Source organism: Leptopilina heterotoma, unplaced genomic scaffold, assembly GCF_015476425.1.
Source record: "Leptopilina heterotoma isolate Lh14 unplaced genomic scaffold, ASM1547642v1 Lhet_60, whole genome shotgun sequence".
Classification (NCBI taxonomy): Eukaryota; Metazoa; Arthropoda; class Insecta; order Hymenoptera; family Figitidae; genus Leptopilina; species Leptopilina heterotoma.
Window position 1 is genome coordinate 4776408 of NW_025111138.1, and position 16416 is coordinate 4792823.

The 16416-nt window shown below is 22.9% G+C and overlaps 1 protein-coding gene across 4 annotated transcripts in view; it reads left to right on the forward strand.

The window, feature by feature from the left end:
• LOC122509355 (protein artichoke-like) overlaps positions 1-16416 on the forward strand; it is a 202278-nt gene that overhangs the window by 132017 nt on the left and 53845 nt on the right. For 2 of the 4 annotated variants that reach the window (XM_043623347.1, XM_043623349.1), the window contains one exon: positions 6754-6790. The exons of the other annotated variants lie outside the window; for them this stretch is intronic. In XM_043623347.1, the coding sequence (XP_043479282.1) occupies positions 6754-6790 (37 nt within the window). The remainder of the gene's footprint in view (positions 1-6753; positions 6791-16416) is intronic. 4 annotated transcript variants of the gene reach the window in all.

The following is a 16416-nucleotide window of genomic DNA, read 5'->3' on the forward strand; positions in this document are numbered from 1 at the left end:
GAAATAAAATTCTCTATTCTTCAGGATTGTATAGAGTTTAGTCCCAACTAGAACTCTGGTAATTTTCAGATGATTAGATTGAATAAATTTGGATAAAATAAATTTTTATTTTCCTTTTTACCAAATTTTGATTGTCTGATGGCGTACGGGTGGACCTGCTACTACTAAAAAATTCAAATAAAATTCTCTATTCTTCAGGATTGTGTAGGGTTCAGTCCCTACTAGAACTCTGGTAATTTTCAGATGATTAGATTAAATAAATTTGGATAAAATAAATTTTTATTTTCCTTTTTACCAAATTTTGATTGTCTGATGGCGTACGGGTGGACCTGCTACTACTAAAAAATTCAAATAAAATTCTCTATTCTTCAGGATTGTGTAGGGTTCAGTCCCTACTAGAACTCTGGTAATTTTCAGATGATTAGATTAAATAAATTTGGATGAAATAAATTTTTATTTTCCTTTTTATCAAATTAGGATTGTCTGATAGCGTTCGGGTGAGGGTGCTACTACTAGAAAATTAAAATAAAATTCTCTATTCTTCAGGATTGTGTAGAGTTCAGTCCCTACTAGAACTCTGGTAATTTTCAGATGATTAGATTAAATAAATTTGGATGAAATAAATTTTTATTTTCCTTTTTATCAAATTAGGATTGTCTGATAGCGTTCGGGTGAGGGTGCTACTACTAGAAAATTAAAATAAAATTCTCTATTCTTCAGGATTGTATAGAGTTCAGTCCCTACTAGAACTCTGGTAATTTTCAGATGATTAGATTAAATAAATTTGGAAGAAATAAATTTTTATTTTCGTTTTTACCAATTTTGATTGTCTGATGGCGTTCGGGTGAGGGTGCTACTACTAAAAAATGGAAATAAAATTCTTTATTCTTCAGGATTGTATAGAGTTTAGTCCCTACTAGAACTCTGGTAATTTTCAGATAATTAGATTGAATAAATTTGGATAAAATAAATTTTTATTTTCCTTTTTACCAAATTTTGATTGTCTGATGGCATACGGGTGGACCTGCTACTACTAAAAAATTGAAATAAAATTCTCTATTCTTCAGGATTGTATAGAGTTCTGTCCCTACTAGACCTCTGGTAATTTTCAGATGATTAGATTAAATAAATTTGGATGAAATAAATTTTTATTTTCCTTTTTATCAAATTAGGATTGTCTGATGGCGTACGGGTGGACCTGCTACTACTAAAAAATTCAAATAAAATTCTCTATTCTTCAGGATTGTGTAGGGTTCAGTCCCTACTAGAACTCTGGTAATTTTCAGATGATTAGATTAAATAAATTTGGATGAAATAAATTTTTATTTTCGTTTTTACCAAATTTTGATTGTCTGATGGCATACGGGTGGACCTGCTACTACTAAAAAATTGAAATAAAATTCTCTATTCTTCAGGATTGTGTAGGGTTCAGTCCCTACTAGAACTCTGGTAATTTTCAAATGATTAGATTGAATAAATTTGGATGAAATAAATTTTTATTTTCGTTTTTACCAAATTTTGATTGTCTGATGAAGTACGGGTGGACCTGCTACTACTAAAAAATTAAAATAAAATTCTCTATTCTTCAGGATTGTATAGAGTTCAGTCCCTACTAGATCTCTAGTAATTTTCAGATGATTAGATTTGTTAAATTTGGAAGAAATAAATTTTTATTTTCGTTTTTACCAATTTTGATTGTCTGATGGCGTACGGGTGGACCTGCTACTACTAAAAAATTCAAATAAAATTCTCTATTCTTCAGGATTGTATAGAGTTTAGTCCCTACTAGAACTCTGGTAATTTTCAGATGATTAGATTGAATAAATTTGGATGAAATAAATTTTTATTTTCGTCTTTACCAAATTTTGATTGTCTGATGGCATACGGGTGGACCTGCTACTACTAAAAAATTCAAATAAAATTCTCTATTCTTCAGGATTGTGTAGGGTTCAGTCCCTACTAGAACTCTGGTAATTTTCAGATGATTAGATTGAATAAATTTGGATGAAATAAATTTTTATTTTCCTTTTTATCAAATTAGGATTGTCTGATGGCGTACGGGTGGACCTGCTACTACTAAAAAATTCAAATATAATTCTCTATTCTTCAGGATTGTATAGAGTTTAGTCCCTACTAGAACTCTGGTAATTTTCAGATAATTAGATTGAATAAATTTGGATAAAATAAATTTTTATTTTCCTTTTTACCAAATTTTGATTGTCTGATGGCATACGGGTGGACCTGCTACTACTAAAAAATTCAAATAAAATTCTCTATTCTTCAGGATTGTACAGAGTTCAGTCCCTACTAGAACTCTGGTGATTTTCAGATGATTAGAATTATTAAATTTGGAAGAAATAAATTTTTAATTTCGTTTTTACCAAATTTCGATTGTCTGATAGCGTTCGGGTGAGGGTGCTACTACTTAAAAATTGAAATAAAATTCTCTATTCTTCAGGATTGGGTAGGGCTCAGTCCCTACTAGAACTCTGGTGATTTTCAGATGATTAGATTAAATAAATTTGGATGAAATAAATTTTTATTTTCCTTTTTATCAAATTAGGATTGTCTGATAGCGTTCGGGTGAGGGTGCTACTACTAGAAAATTAAAATAAAATTCTCTATTCTTAAGGATTAATTAGGGTTTAGTCCCTACTAGAGCTTTGGTAATTTTCAGATGATTAGATTAAATAAATTTGGATGAAATAATTTTTTATTTTCGTTTTTACCAATTTTCATTGTCTGAAGGAGTTCGGGTGAGGGTGCTACTACTAAAATATATTATTATATATAATTTTAAAAGTTAAATAATTATAATAGTTTATTAAATATAATTAATAAATCTTCTTTTTAATAAATAAAAATAAAAATTAATGTTTTAAAGTATTAAGATAAAATTTCAAAAAATACAAAATTTCAATTTTTTTATGAAAATCTAAAATATTTGTGACGCGACACGAGAAAAGGGACCTATCGCCTCAAAAGAGAATTTTACAGGGAGAGCGTTTAAAGCGACGCCATCCCTTTTCCCGTGTCGCGTCACATTTATTAATTCTATAAATATTGATAAAATATATACTTTATATACATGTATCGATTCGTTTTTATGTCAGGAATGCAATTTTGACAAGAATTAATGAAAATTTTAATATAGAAAAAAGTTATTTTAAAAAATCCAAAAATTAATTTTTTCAAAAATTAAAAAATTGTTGAAAAAATTTTTTTTTTAGATATTTTTAAAAATCCTTCTGTCTGATTTTTAGTATTCATGACCGTAATACACCTACAAAATTTTATCAAAATCCGTCAAGACGTGTAAGAGAAAATTTGTCCACAAGAATCGGTGACATACACACACACACACACACACATACATACACACATACATCCGGACATTTGTTCCTCTCGACGAATTATACAAGTTGTTCATTTCATGATCATTAAGCTTCCTCAATATAATATATACCAATTGTTTAATTTTTTATTTTAGAATAATTATTTTAAAGTGTTAAGATAAAATGTTAAAAAGTACAAAATTTCAATTTTTTGTGAAAATTTAAAATATTTATTAATTCTATAAATTTTGATAAAATATATACTTTATATACATGAATCGATTCGTTTTTATGTCAGGAATGCAATTTTGACAACAATTAATAAAAATTTTAATATAGAAAAAAGTTACTTCAAAAAATCCAAAAATTATTTTTTCAAAAATTAAAAAATTGTTGAAAACAAATTTTTTTTTAGATATTTTTGAAAATCCTTTTGACTGATTTTTGGTATTCGTTACCGTAATACACCTACAAAATTTTATCAAAATCCGTCAAGACGTGTAAGAGAAAATTTGTCCACAAGAATCGGTGACATACACACACACACACACATACATCCGGACATTTGTTCCTCTCGACGAATTATATATACTACACTATAAAATTTGTAAAAATAATTGGTTCTAAAAAATTCGGAAATCGACCTCACTATAAGGCTCCCTTTATGAGGAAGCAATATAAATTATTTCAATTTTTTTTATTTTACCAGGTTACTGCAAAATTAACTATAAAAATCGTCGTATTCTGTCCAAACCTGAAGTTAATTTTTTTTATTTATTAAGTATTAATTAATTAATTTATTAAATTATTTATTAATTAATTAATTTATTAAATTATTTATTAATTAATTAATTTAATTTAATTATTGCTTCCTCATGAGGAAGCTTTGCATTGGTGACGATTTTCAATTTTTCAAAAGAAGGTTATATGGACTCATTAATTATTCTCAAAATTACATTCCTGACAAGAAAACGAATCGATTGATGTATACAAAGTATATATTTTATCAAAATTTATCAAATTAATAAATATTTTTCTTTTTAAAAAAAAATTCAAATTTTGTATGTTTTTCATAATTTATTTAATATTAATATTAATATTTTGAAATGATTATTCTAGCATAAAAAAGAAGCAATTGGCAAATCAAAGTGTAAATTTCACCAAATATTTATATAACAAATTATAAATTATAAATGATTTATATAATTTTATTTTTAACAAATCTTCTCGACGAACCCTTTTGTACATAGTTTTTCAAAAGTTTGCAAAACCGCAATTTTTATACATTGAGGAAGCTAAATGGTCATGAAATGAACAACTTGTTAATTATTTAATTAATTTAATTATTAATTTTTTTTTTATTTATGTATTTTTTTTTTATTTAACATTTTTGTAACTTTTCATTGTCGAAGAATTTTTTATTTGAATTTTGTAAAGATAATCGAATTCTTTTGAGTAATTCGCAATTAAAATTCTATTGAGAATAATTATGCAAAAAACTTTATCAAATTTAAAAAAAGAAATTGAATATTGTTGAAGAAATTTATTAAAGATAAATTTTTTTATTTTAAATCCAAAATTATACACAAATAAATTTGAAAATAAAAAAATTTGGATTTTACATAATTAACATAATAATAATAATAATAATAATAATAAATTAAATACTTCGTTTGGCGGTTGAGACATTTGCTACTTATTTACAAACTTTATAAAAAAAAAATTAAATACCCAAATTTTATAAAATTCAATTATTTTTTGAATTTTTAAATAAAAAATTATTTCAAAATAATTCATAAAAAATAATTTTTTCTCGATAGTTCAAAGTTAAATTATTCCCAAAATTCAATTTTAAATCTGTAAAGTTCGATTATTGTTAAAAATAGGAAGAGTTTGAAATAAATAAAATCTTTTCAATGCTGAATCAATAAATCAATCTATAAATATAATTGGATTTTTGAAAAAACATTATTTTATAAATTTACGAAAATTATTCTATTTAAATAATTTAGTTCTCGTCGTTGAATTCTGATAGCAATTGATTAAAAAAAATTTCATTTAAAATGTTAGAAAATAATTGAATATTTAAAGCATTATAACAGGAATTTTAGGAATTAATTAAATTTTAAAAGGTTTTTAAATTAAATATCTTGAAAATTTAAGAGAAGCAAAAGTATAATTAAATAATAATAATATTAATAATAATAATAATAATAATAATAATAATAATAATAATAATAATAATAATAATAATAATAATAATAATAATAATAATAATAATAATAATAATAATAATAATAATAATAATAATAATATAATAATAATAATAATAATAATAATAATAATAATAATAATAATAATAATAATAATAATAATAATAATAATAATAATAATAATAATAATAATAATAATAATATATTAATAATATTAATATTAATAATATTAATAATATTATATAATTAAATTAGTAAAGTTTTATTTTAAAAAATTATCAACTACATTATTTTTCTTTCAGAATTCTTAAAGTTTTGAAAAATTTAATTGAAAAATTCTAAAAAAAAAGAATTAAATTTTGGAAGAATTGCAATTGCAATTTTTAGAAATAATTCAATTTTAAAAGGTTTTTCATTGAAATTATATGAGATTTTAATTCCTGTCAAAAAATAAATAAGAATAAGTTTTTAATAATTTAATTAAAAAAAAATTAAAAAATTTAATTAAATTAAATAAAAATTTAAATTAATTAAAAAATTAAATTTCCGAAAATAATTATTAAAAAATTGAAACAATTGAAAATTTTATCAAATTTCATTGAGATAAATTTTATATTTTAATGAATTTTTTTTTGTTTACATTTAAAAATTATTTTGTAATGTAATCGTATTTTTAAAGAATTCTAATTGCAAATTTGGAAAATAATTGAATTTAAAAAACATTTTAAATAAACTTATTATCAGGAGTGTGACAGTAAGTGATACAAAATTGTTTTGGTCAGACCAACATTTTTTACTTTTTGTAACTTTTTTTATTAGTAGTATAAGATTGTTTTAGTCAGACAATACGATAATTTTGACTTGCGAAATGACAACTAGTAGCAAAGAACATTTATAGTCAGACAAATTCTTATTTTCTTGTAAAAATAAAAAAATAAGTGAAACAATAAGTTTCAGTCAGACAAACTTTCATCATTATTTTGACTTTTTTAATTAGACTAAAAATATATATTTTCCAAAATTTTTTATTTCTTTCTTCTGTATAAAAAATTATTAATTAAAATAATAATAATAATAATAATAATAATAATAATCCAGGACGTTCGATTATATACTATTTTCTATTTTCATACAGTAAAATTTCCACATAAATTTCTGTATAAAATGAAAACAGTTTAATAATTTCGTATTTTTTTTTGTTTCAGGTCAGTGTTACCAGTTTGCAATATTGAAAATCTTTTCGTAAGTTTGAATTTTATTTTTGAAAATATATTTTTAATGAAATTGAAAACTTAATTTTTTAAATTTTATTAATATTAATACTGATCTTAATAATAAATAATAATAATAATAATAATAATAATAAAAGTAGTAGTAATATTAAAAATAAGAGTAATAATGAAAATAATAATATTCTCATTATTTATGTACCTTTATAATTTAGTAGTATAAGATTTTTTAGTCAGACATGGCGATTTTGGTTTCTTGTAAAATGATAACTAGTAGTAAAAAATATTTTTTAGTCAGTGTCTGACTATAATTGTCTTTTACTACTTAAAAAATTATCTAACTCTACAATGAGCAATATTAAAAGCAACCGAGTGATAATTTCAAATTAATATTATTTATAATTAGTAGTGTAAATTTTTTTAATCAGGCAGTAGGATTTTGTTTATTTAAATAATAACTATTAGTAAAAAACTTTTTTAGTGAAACGGATTTTTTTTCTGACAATATTAAAATAAGTGATATAAGCAGTTGCAGTCATTCAAACTTTTGCATTCTCAGAACTTTATCTTTAGAAGTAAAAGATTATTTTAGTCAGACAGAAATTTTTTTTTCTACAAATTGATAACTAGTAGTTAAAAATAATTTTAGTCAAAACATTTTTTTTCTCGTAAAAATAAAATAAGTGATATAAAAAAATTTGGTCAGACAACAAATTTTTATTTTTATATTTCTATTATTAGTGGAATAACATTATTTTTGTCAGACAGGGCGATGTTGCCTCTTTGATAAAATATAACTAGTAGTTGAAAGCATGTTTAGTCAGACAATTTATTTTTCTCCACAAATATTAATATTAGTGGAACAAAAAGTTTCAGTCAGACAAACTTTAATTATTTTTGTAACACTAAAATCAGTAGAATAATTTTTCTTTAGTCAGACAGTACGCTTTTATTTCCTTGCAAAATGATAAGCTAGTAGTAAAAAATGTGTTTAGTCAGACAATCATTTTTATTCTATAAAAAATATCTTATTGTCTGACTAATATTGGTGTAAACTGCTTAATAAAAAATGTCTGACAATATTTGTCTTTCACTACTTAGACAATTCTGTAACAATTAACTAATAAATAATTATTAATTTGAAAAATTAATATATGAATAGTATTACTAATAATTATTATTAATTAATTATTAGTTAATATAGTTACTTAGCATTATTAATTAAAATAATTAATCATCTAAAATATAAATATCAGCAATATTACTAATATGTAAAATTATTAAATTATAAAATAAATATAATTATCAAATAAATTGGAAATTAAATTAGAAAATGGAAAGTAATATAATTAATCTAACGTTAATAATTATTAATGTTAGATTAATTACATTACTGTCCATTTTCTTATATAATGTCCAATTTATTTGAGTTTTCAATTTTAGTTACACACCTAACGACATTGTACTCCCATTACTTGCTCTTTTCGTCTAAAAGCTAAAAAAAGCAACAAAAAAAAGTCCTCTAGTAAAACTTCATTTTACTGGACGAGTTTTTTCTTTTACCACAAAGCGTTGCGTCTCTGTATAATTATTATATAAAGCATCTCTCAATTCACTTTACTTTGAACGTACGAGGTGCAAAAAAAAAAAAAAAAAAAAAAAGCAAAAAAAAAGAGAAAAAAAGAAAAAAACCTAGTAGTGAAGCAAGTTGAAGCCCAGAGATACATGGGGACTTGAGTGCAGTTTGTTTCAAGATTTTTCTTAAAAGAAAGAATCAGCATGGATGAGTTAAGGTATGTCATAAATGGGGTCGAGTAGAGTAGCAGCACTTTGGAGATAGATCGTCTTTGGTTAAGTACTATTCCTTTGGTAGGAAAGTTAGAAGAACATGGTTGGAAGCAGTAGAGCAACGCGGGAGGAGAAAGAAAATGTTGAAAGTAACAGACTATATGGAACCGTCAGGAGTCGCGAATGAAAAGGGTGCCTGTTCAAATACCGGATATCGATTTTTCTACTTATCCACTTCAACTTGGGTTTTGGCTATATATATATATATATAAAACCGAGACTTATATAAAATACACTCTTTCTCTTATTTCTCTCTTGTTCTTCATTTCCTAAGTACAAGTGCCTTTTGTTTCACGTCAAAATTGTTTTCTGCTCGATTTTACTTTTACACTCTGGCTAACAATTTTTTTTTCTACCTCTCAACAAATATTTTTGTTACTATTCTTCTGTTATTAACTCTAAAGCCAAGATTGATACAGATCCGGCTATTTTCAAACCACTTTTCTTCAGGTATTGTGCTTTTTCTTCCTTATAGAAAAAAAGTAAATGTTATTATTGTTATTCTTTTAATTTTACAAATTTTACGGGTTTATACCCTTTTATTACAATAATAAGCTATTAATTAACAAATTTAGTGTTCAAAGGGTCGACGATTAGGTAAATTCGTTTTTACTATCGATTTTTTATTTATTTATTTATTTTTTATTTATTTTTTATTTTATTTATTTAATTTTTTGATGGTAAATTTTTTTTTTTGAAATATAAATTATTTTAGTTAAATTCATAGTTTTATTCTAAAAGAATAATTTGGTTTTCAAGAAAATTTATGACAAGTAGTAAAGAATATTTTTTAGCAGTACAAAATTTTTTAGTCAGACAATACGAATTTCTATTCTTTTCTTGGTAGTTAAAAATATATATAGTCAAACTAATTATTTTTATTATTTTATCAGCATAAGTAATATAAATTTGTCTGATTAAAAGTGTTTTTTCCTACTACTTGTGGTAAGAAAAAACATTTTTAATCAGACAAATTTTCACTATTTTTGTAACTTTTAGAATTTGTAGTATAAACATTTTTTTCTAGTCTGACAAAACGATTTTGTTTTCTTGCAAAATGATAATTAGTAATTTAGTAGTAAAGGACATTTTTAAGTCCGACAAATTATTTTTTCCTTTAATAATAAAAATAAGTGATAGAAAAAAATTTTGACAGACAAATTTTAGTTATTTTTAATTACTTTATAATTAGTAGTATAACTGTTTTTAGTCAGACCGAACTATATTGTTTTCCTACAAAAGCTATAACACGTAGAAATGAACATTTCTATTCAGACAAATTTTCTCTTTTTAATATTAAAAAATAAGTGATACAAACAATTTCAGTCATACAAATTTTCACTATTTTTGTGACATTATAATTAGTAGTATAAGATTCTATAAAATTTCGACATGAATTCTACTAACTTTTAGTGATTTTTAATTAGAAGGAATATAAATTTCGTAAAATAATTTTTATTTTACGAATTTTACGAATTTTATTATTTTTATTTTATTTTATTTTTTTTTTTATTTTTTTTGTCAAAATTTCAATTATTTTTAATAAAATTTTGATCGAATTCCTCAATAAATGTAAATATTATTAAAATATAATAATAGTAAAAATACTATTTCAAAAATTATTAAAAATAATGGATTTATAGAAAAATTTTAGTTAATACTAAAAAAAATTTAATTTTCGAGAAGTTACAAATTATAGCAGAAATTAAATTTCTTAAATTCTTAAAAATTTTATTAAAAATCGTCGAAAGAATTTAATTATTTATAAATATTTTGATAAAATTGTACGCAAACATTTAATTATTTTCGCATAAATAATAAAAATTTCACAGGAATTGAAATATTTACAAATTTTTTATAAGTTTCTCCTCAATAATTCAATTATTTTCAGAAATAATAAAACTCATTGCAGTATTTAAATTATTTGTAATACAATTTTAATCAAATTCCTTGAAAAATGTAACTATTCTAAAATTTTTTTATTAAAATTCGTCGATAGAATTAAATTATTTAAAAATTTGTTAATAAAATTCTTTACAAGAATTAAATTTTAAGAAACATTCAATTATTCAATAAATAATTTACTTTTGTATTTAAATATTTGAATTCTAGTAGAATTTTCTAATAAAAATTGATTTAAAAATTAATTTCAGTTCAAATTTTAGATAATAATTGAATTTTAAAAGCAATATAGCGTTGATTTTTAGAAATAATTGAATTTTAAAATTAATTTTTTTTTTAAAAATGTAATTGAATTTTTTTTATATTATTTGAAGTTTTTATTTTCTAATATATATTTAATTCAAGAATTTACAAATAATTGGAATTTGCAACATTGAATAATGTAAATAAATAGATTTTGAAAATTGTAGAACTTTTTTGAAAATTAATTGATTTAAAGAAAAATTTTGGGGAAAAATTCTTCAAAATAATAATTTAATTGAAATGATAAAAATAATTTTGAAGAAATACAATATTCTCATTCAATGACACATATACAAAGTTGAAAAATATTATTTCACGAATTTAAATTCTTTAAAAATAACTAAATTTTAGTAAAATTCATGTAGAAATTCTGTAGAATCATTTTAGTGAAATTCTGTAGAATATTCACTAGAATTCATGTATAGAATGATTCTATGAAATTCTGCAGAATATTCACTAGAATTCATGTATATAGAATGATTCAAGGAAATTCTATAGAACTTTTTTAGCTGGGTTAGTAAAAATAGTTAAATTAGTAGAAATAGTCGGTATCAGTCAGACAAGAAACATTCTTTTTTTTTCAATTCCCTTGGAAAGAAATTATTCCTTTTTTATTTTTCTTCCCAACAAAATACTTTTCTGTACTTCGTACAAAGGAACTTAATTTAACTTTCTTCATTTTATTTGTCAGGAATATTCCTTTTTTCGGGGTTTATTTTGAGAAAAATAAAATAGAGAGAGAGAGAAATTTTAGAGCATGTATATAAAGTTTAAAGCGTGTAATGATGGTATTTCAGTAGCAACAGTGACAAAAAGAGTTAACAAATCCCCACACAAAGCGTCGTATCGGCAAATATTAGTCGGTGGACGGTTTTATTTGCTAACATCCCTCCTCGTCAAATCTTCCATATGGATGTATGTTGGCAATGCGCACACACACACACACACACACTCACACACGTAGACACTTTCATCCGCAACGATATTTTGTTCAAGTCTCTCGGACATTTCCGACGTCTCTGATTCAGTTCGTTTGATTCGTCGACGAAACTCCATCAATTGCATCGACATTCAAACGTTGTATAATTGCCAGACGTTCAATATTCAAGTACCTAATTGACTGCATTCATTAATGCCTGTCAGAATAGAAATTTAGAATTTTGCCCCAAATATTCACACGTCACTATATTTTATATCTGATATTTCATAAATAGAAAATGGAAAATCTTCCAAAAAAATGAAAAAAACCTAACTTGCAATTTAAAGAAGGAGAAAATTATCTGACTGAAACATTTTATATCACTAACTTTAATATTACAGGAAAAAATTTGTCTGGGTAACAATGTCTTTTACTACTAGTTATTATAATTATACAACTAAGGAAATTCATATATTAGTCAGACATTGAATTATTTTTCATACTTTCAGTACTTTTATCTTTATGAGCATTATGTGTTCCACATTTTAATTTTTTTGTTCAAATAAAAAATAATTCTGTTTATTTTTGTCGTTTTTAAAAGCACATACTTCCTCTACAAAGCTGTTTAATATTTCATATGTTAAGATAGAAAAACAGTTCAAAGAAAAGTAAAGAATGACTAAAAAGAAAATAGAAATAAAATAAGAAATTAATGAATTAAAAATGCAAACACTGTAAAACAATGTTGCAAGAATATAATATTAAATAAAAAAATTGTTTTAAAAACAGAAGAATTCTTCTATTTTGAAAAATATTTTTTTATTTATTTACAGAAATATGGGTTATAGAATAATATTTATAAATGGGTTATAAAATAAATTCCCTTTCATGCGATAAGTATACTAAAATTAAATATTCAATAAAAGAGAAAAATTCGTTAAAAATTAAATAAAGAAAAATAAAATAAAATACCGTAAACTACTACTAAGTAAGAAAAATAATGTTAAATATTTAAATAATACTAAATAAAGAAAAATGTTTTTAACTTTTAAAAAATGAGAAAATTATACTAATTACAGAAAAATTGTATTGGGAAAAGAAAAATATTTTCAAGTTACAAAATAATGGTAGTGAAAAAAAGACAATTTGTATAAAAAAAGAAGAAAACAAGTATTACATTAAGAAAAATAATATGAAGTAAAAAATAGTTTTCAAAATAGTTTTCAAAACTAAAAAAATATTATCAAATAAAATAAAATTATATTAGAAAAATAAAAATATTTTTAATAAAAAAAAAATGGTTTTAAAAATAGAAAACTATGCTAAATGAAGAAAATTGTTTATAAAGAAAAATTTTATTGACAAATGAAAAATATTTTTAACTTTTTAGTATAAAAATGATATAAAAAAAAATTATATTAAAGAAAGAAAACTAATATTAAATAAAACGAAATAATATTAAGTTTAGGTACTTAATATTATTACACTTTATTTAATATTAGTTTTAAAAGATAAAATATATTTCTAAAAAAACGTAATGTCTGACTAAAGAAAAATTATACTACTAATTGGGTAGTATAACTTTTCTTTAGCCAGACAGTTAAGAATATAATCAAAAAATTTTTGACTGTAATTTTTTATATCACGCACTTTAAAATTACAAGAAAAAAGATCTTTAAAATACTTTTTTACTACTAGTTATTAATAGAAAAAGAAATCAAAATCGTTCAGTCTTGATAAAAATGTTTTGTACTACTTGTTATTTATTACTTACAACAATAAAAATTTTTTGATGGACAGTAACTTTTTCAGTTACTCATTGTAATAATACAAGAATAGAAAAAAATGTGTCTGACTATAAATGTTAATTACTACTAGTTATAAACTAGATTTTAGAAAAAATGTTCAATTAGCAAAAATTGAAAAAAAATGTTACAAAATGAAAAAAATACGATTAATTCAAAACAATATTACAAATTTAAAAGAATATATAAAAAATGCAGAAGAATATTTCAAAAATTTAAAAGACTAAAAAATCAAAATATTACAAATTATTAAAGAGAAATAAAAAATCAACAGAATTTCTATTTTTCCGGTAAGAAAAAGTAAAGTATAAAATATACTTGAAAAAAATGTATTATGAAGTGATAATAGAAATTAATTTTTCCAATGACATCACATAATCTACTTCTCGTGATGAAAGCACTGCCATTTATAAACGGCTAATGGCTATCAGAAAAAAATTAACTATTAATAATTAATTATTAGCAGAGTAGTATAGTTGCTATTAATTATTCATTTAACACTTTATTAGCCGATAGACATTATGGAGCGGAGCACACACTTTTTAACGTTTTATGCTGCATTTGGCAAAACTCCAACTAATCACCGAGGCATAACACGCCCTAGAGAAAAGAGAGCCAAAAGGTGACCTGGAATTTCAAACATGAAACAGTTTTTCACTGGATTTTATAAATGGATCAATTAATAATTTTTTTCCATCCCCCTTTTTTTTCTTTGTTTAAATATTATTCTCATAAATTCAAAAATTTTTCCTCAAACTTTCCATTAAATCAAACACTGACAATGAGTTCAAATATTTACACTTTAGAATTATTTATTTATTATTTTATTTATATGTTTATTTTTGCATTTTTTTTTGTTTATTTTTCAATTTATAAGAATTTATTTATTTTTGTTGTGTACATTTGTTTGAAATGAATGACGTGATAAATTTGGATTTTGTTTTTCTTTGTATAATATTTTCGATGAAAATGTTTTTATTTACAGTTATTTGTTTTATTTTTTTTATATGGTAAATATAATTTTATAAAAATTTATATTCTTTGAAATATAAATTTTAATATAAATTTGAATTTATTTTGGTTAAATTTGTAGTTTTAACGTGAAAGAACGATTTTTTTTGGGGGGGGAATTAATGACTAGTAGTAAAGAATATTTTTAGTCGGACGAATTCTATTTTTCTTCTGATATTAAATTAAGTGGTATAAAAATTTTTATTTACAGAAACAATGTTATGTTTGTAAGTTTATAATTAGTAGTATAAAACTAGTAGTGAAAAACTTTCTCAGTTAGACAAATTTTCACTATTTTTATAAATTTTAGAATTAATAGGTAGTATAAAATTTTTTTTGCCAGACAGGACGATTTTGTTTTCTTGCCAAACTGCGATAACAAGTAGTTAAGAATATTTTTAGTCAGAAAAATTAATTTTTCCTGGGACAATAAAATAAGTGATATAATTTATTTCAGTCAGACAAACTTTTTTAATTTTTTACTTTATATTTAGTAGTATAAAATATTTTTAGTCAGACAAGACAACTTTGTTTTCTTACAAAAAGTGGTAACAAGTAGGGAAGATCATTTTTAGTCAGACAAATTTTAGTCAAACAAATTTTTTAGTCATTTTAATCAGACAAACGTTTACTATTTTTGTAACTTTTATAATTAGTAGTATAACATTTTTTCAGTCAGACAGGACGATTTTGTTTTCTTGCCAAACTGCGATAACAAGTAGTTAAGAATATTTTTAGTCAGACACATAAATTTTTTCTCGTTTACTTAAAATAAGTGGTATAAAAATATTGTGTCATATTTTTTTGTAAATTAATTACTAGTAGTAAAAAACATTTTTAGTCAGACAATTTTATCTAATAATAATAAAATACTAATAATGTGCAGTAATAATTTTAATCAGACATTTTTTTTTATTTTTCTAACTTGTTTTTAGTGGTACAAGATAGTTTTAGTCAGACTGAACGATTTAATTTACTTACAAAATGATATTTAGTAGTAAAGATTATTTTTAGTCAGACAAACTTTTCCACTTTTAAAACTCTATTATTAGTGGCATAAAATAGTTTTAGGCAGGCAATGCGAAAAAAAATGGCAAAAAAAAACAACTAGTAGTAAAGAACATTTTTAGTAAGACACATATTTTTTTATTCTAAAAATAATTCATTTTCTATTCGTAAATAATAATTTCGTAATAAGTAGTAAAATCGTGTTTCAGTCAGACAATATCCTTTTTTTATTCTCGTCACTGTCTAAACTACAGTAGTACAAAAACTGTTATTCAAACAAATTATTTTCTTTTCAGGTGACTTTGAAATTAAGTAGTATGAAATTATATTCGTCAGGCAAAACAGTAATTAGTGAAAAAAGTCAATTTTAGTCAGCCAACGTATTTTCCAAGCAATTCTAATTGTGTACATTTTAAAATAACACAATATTTGTTATCAATAAGTAAAATAGAATTTTCCTTTTTTTCCCCTGAATTGCAAGAATTGGATTGCACTCCTTTCCCTTTAATATAGGGTAAGATTTCCTTTTCCACCCACTTTATTATGTATGTATAGCCAGATTATTCAGTAGGTTGGAAAAGTTTCTTTTTTTTCCAACATTCATTTCTTTTTCTTTTCTACAATTTTCGCGCGAAATATCGCAGCTTGTTCTTTCGTGTTTTTTTTTCTTTCTTTTCTTTTTTTTTACATGATGTGAATACTGCTCTCGGTGGCTTTTTACTTCAGTAAGACCTTGAAACTATAGCATCAAAGGATCTCTTGAAGCATAAGTGAACATGTAGTGTGCAAAGTCTCTACTATATGCACTAAGCAACTCACGAAAAGATACTGCATATGAGTCGT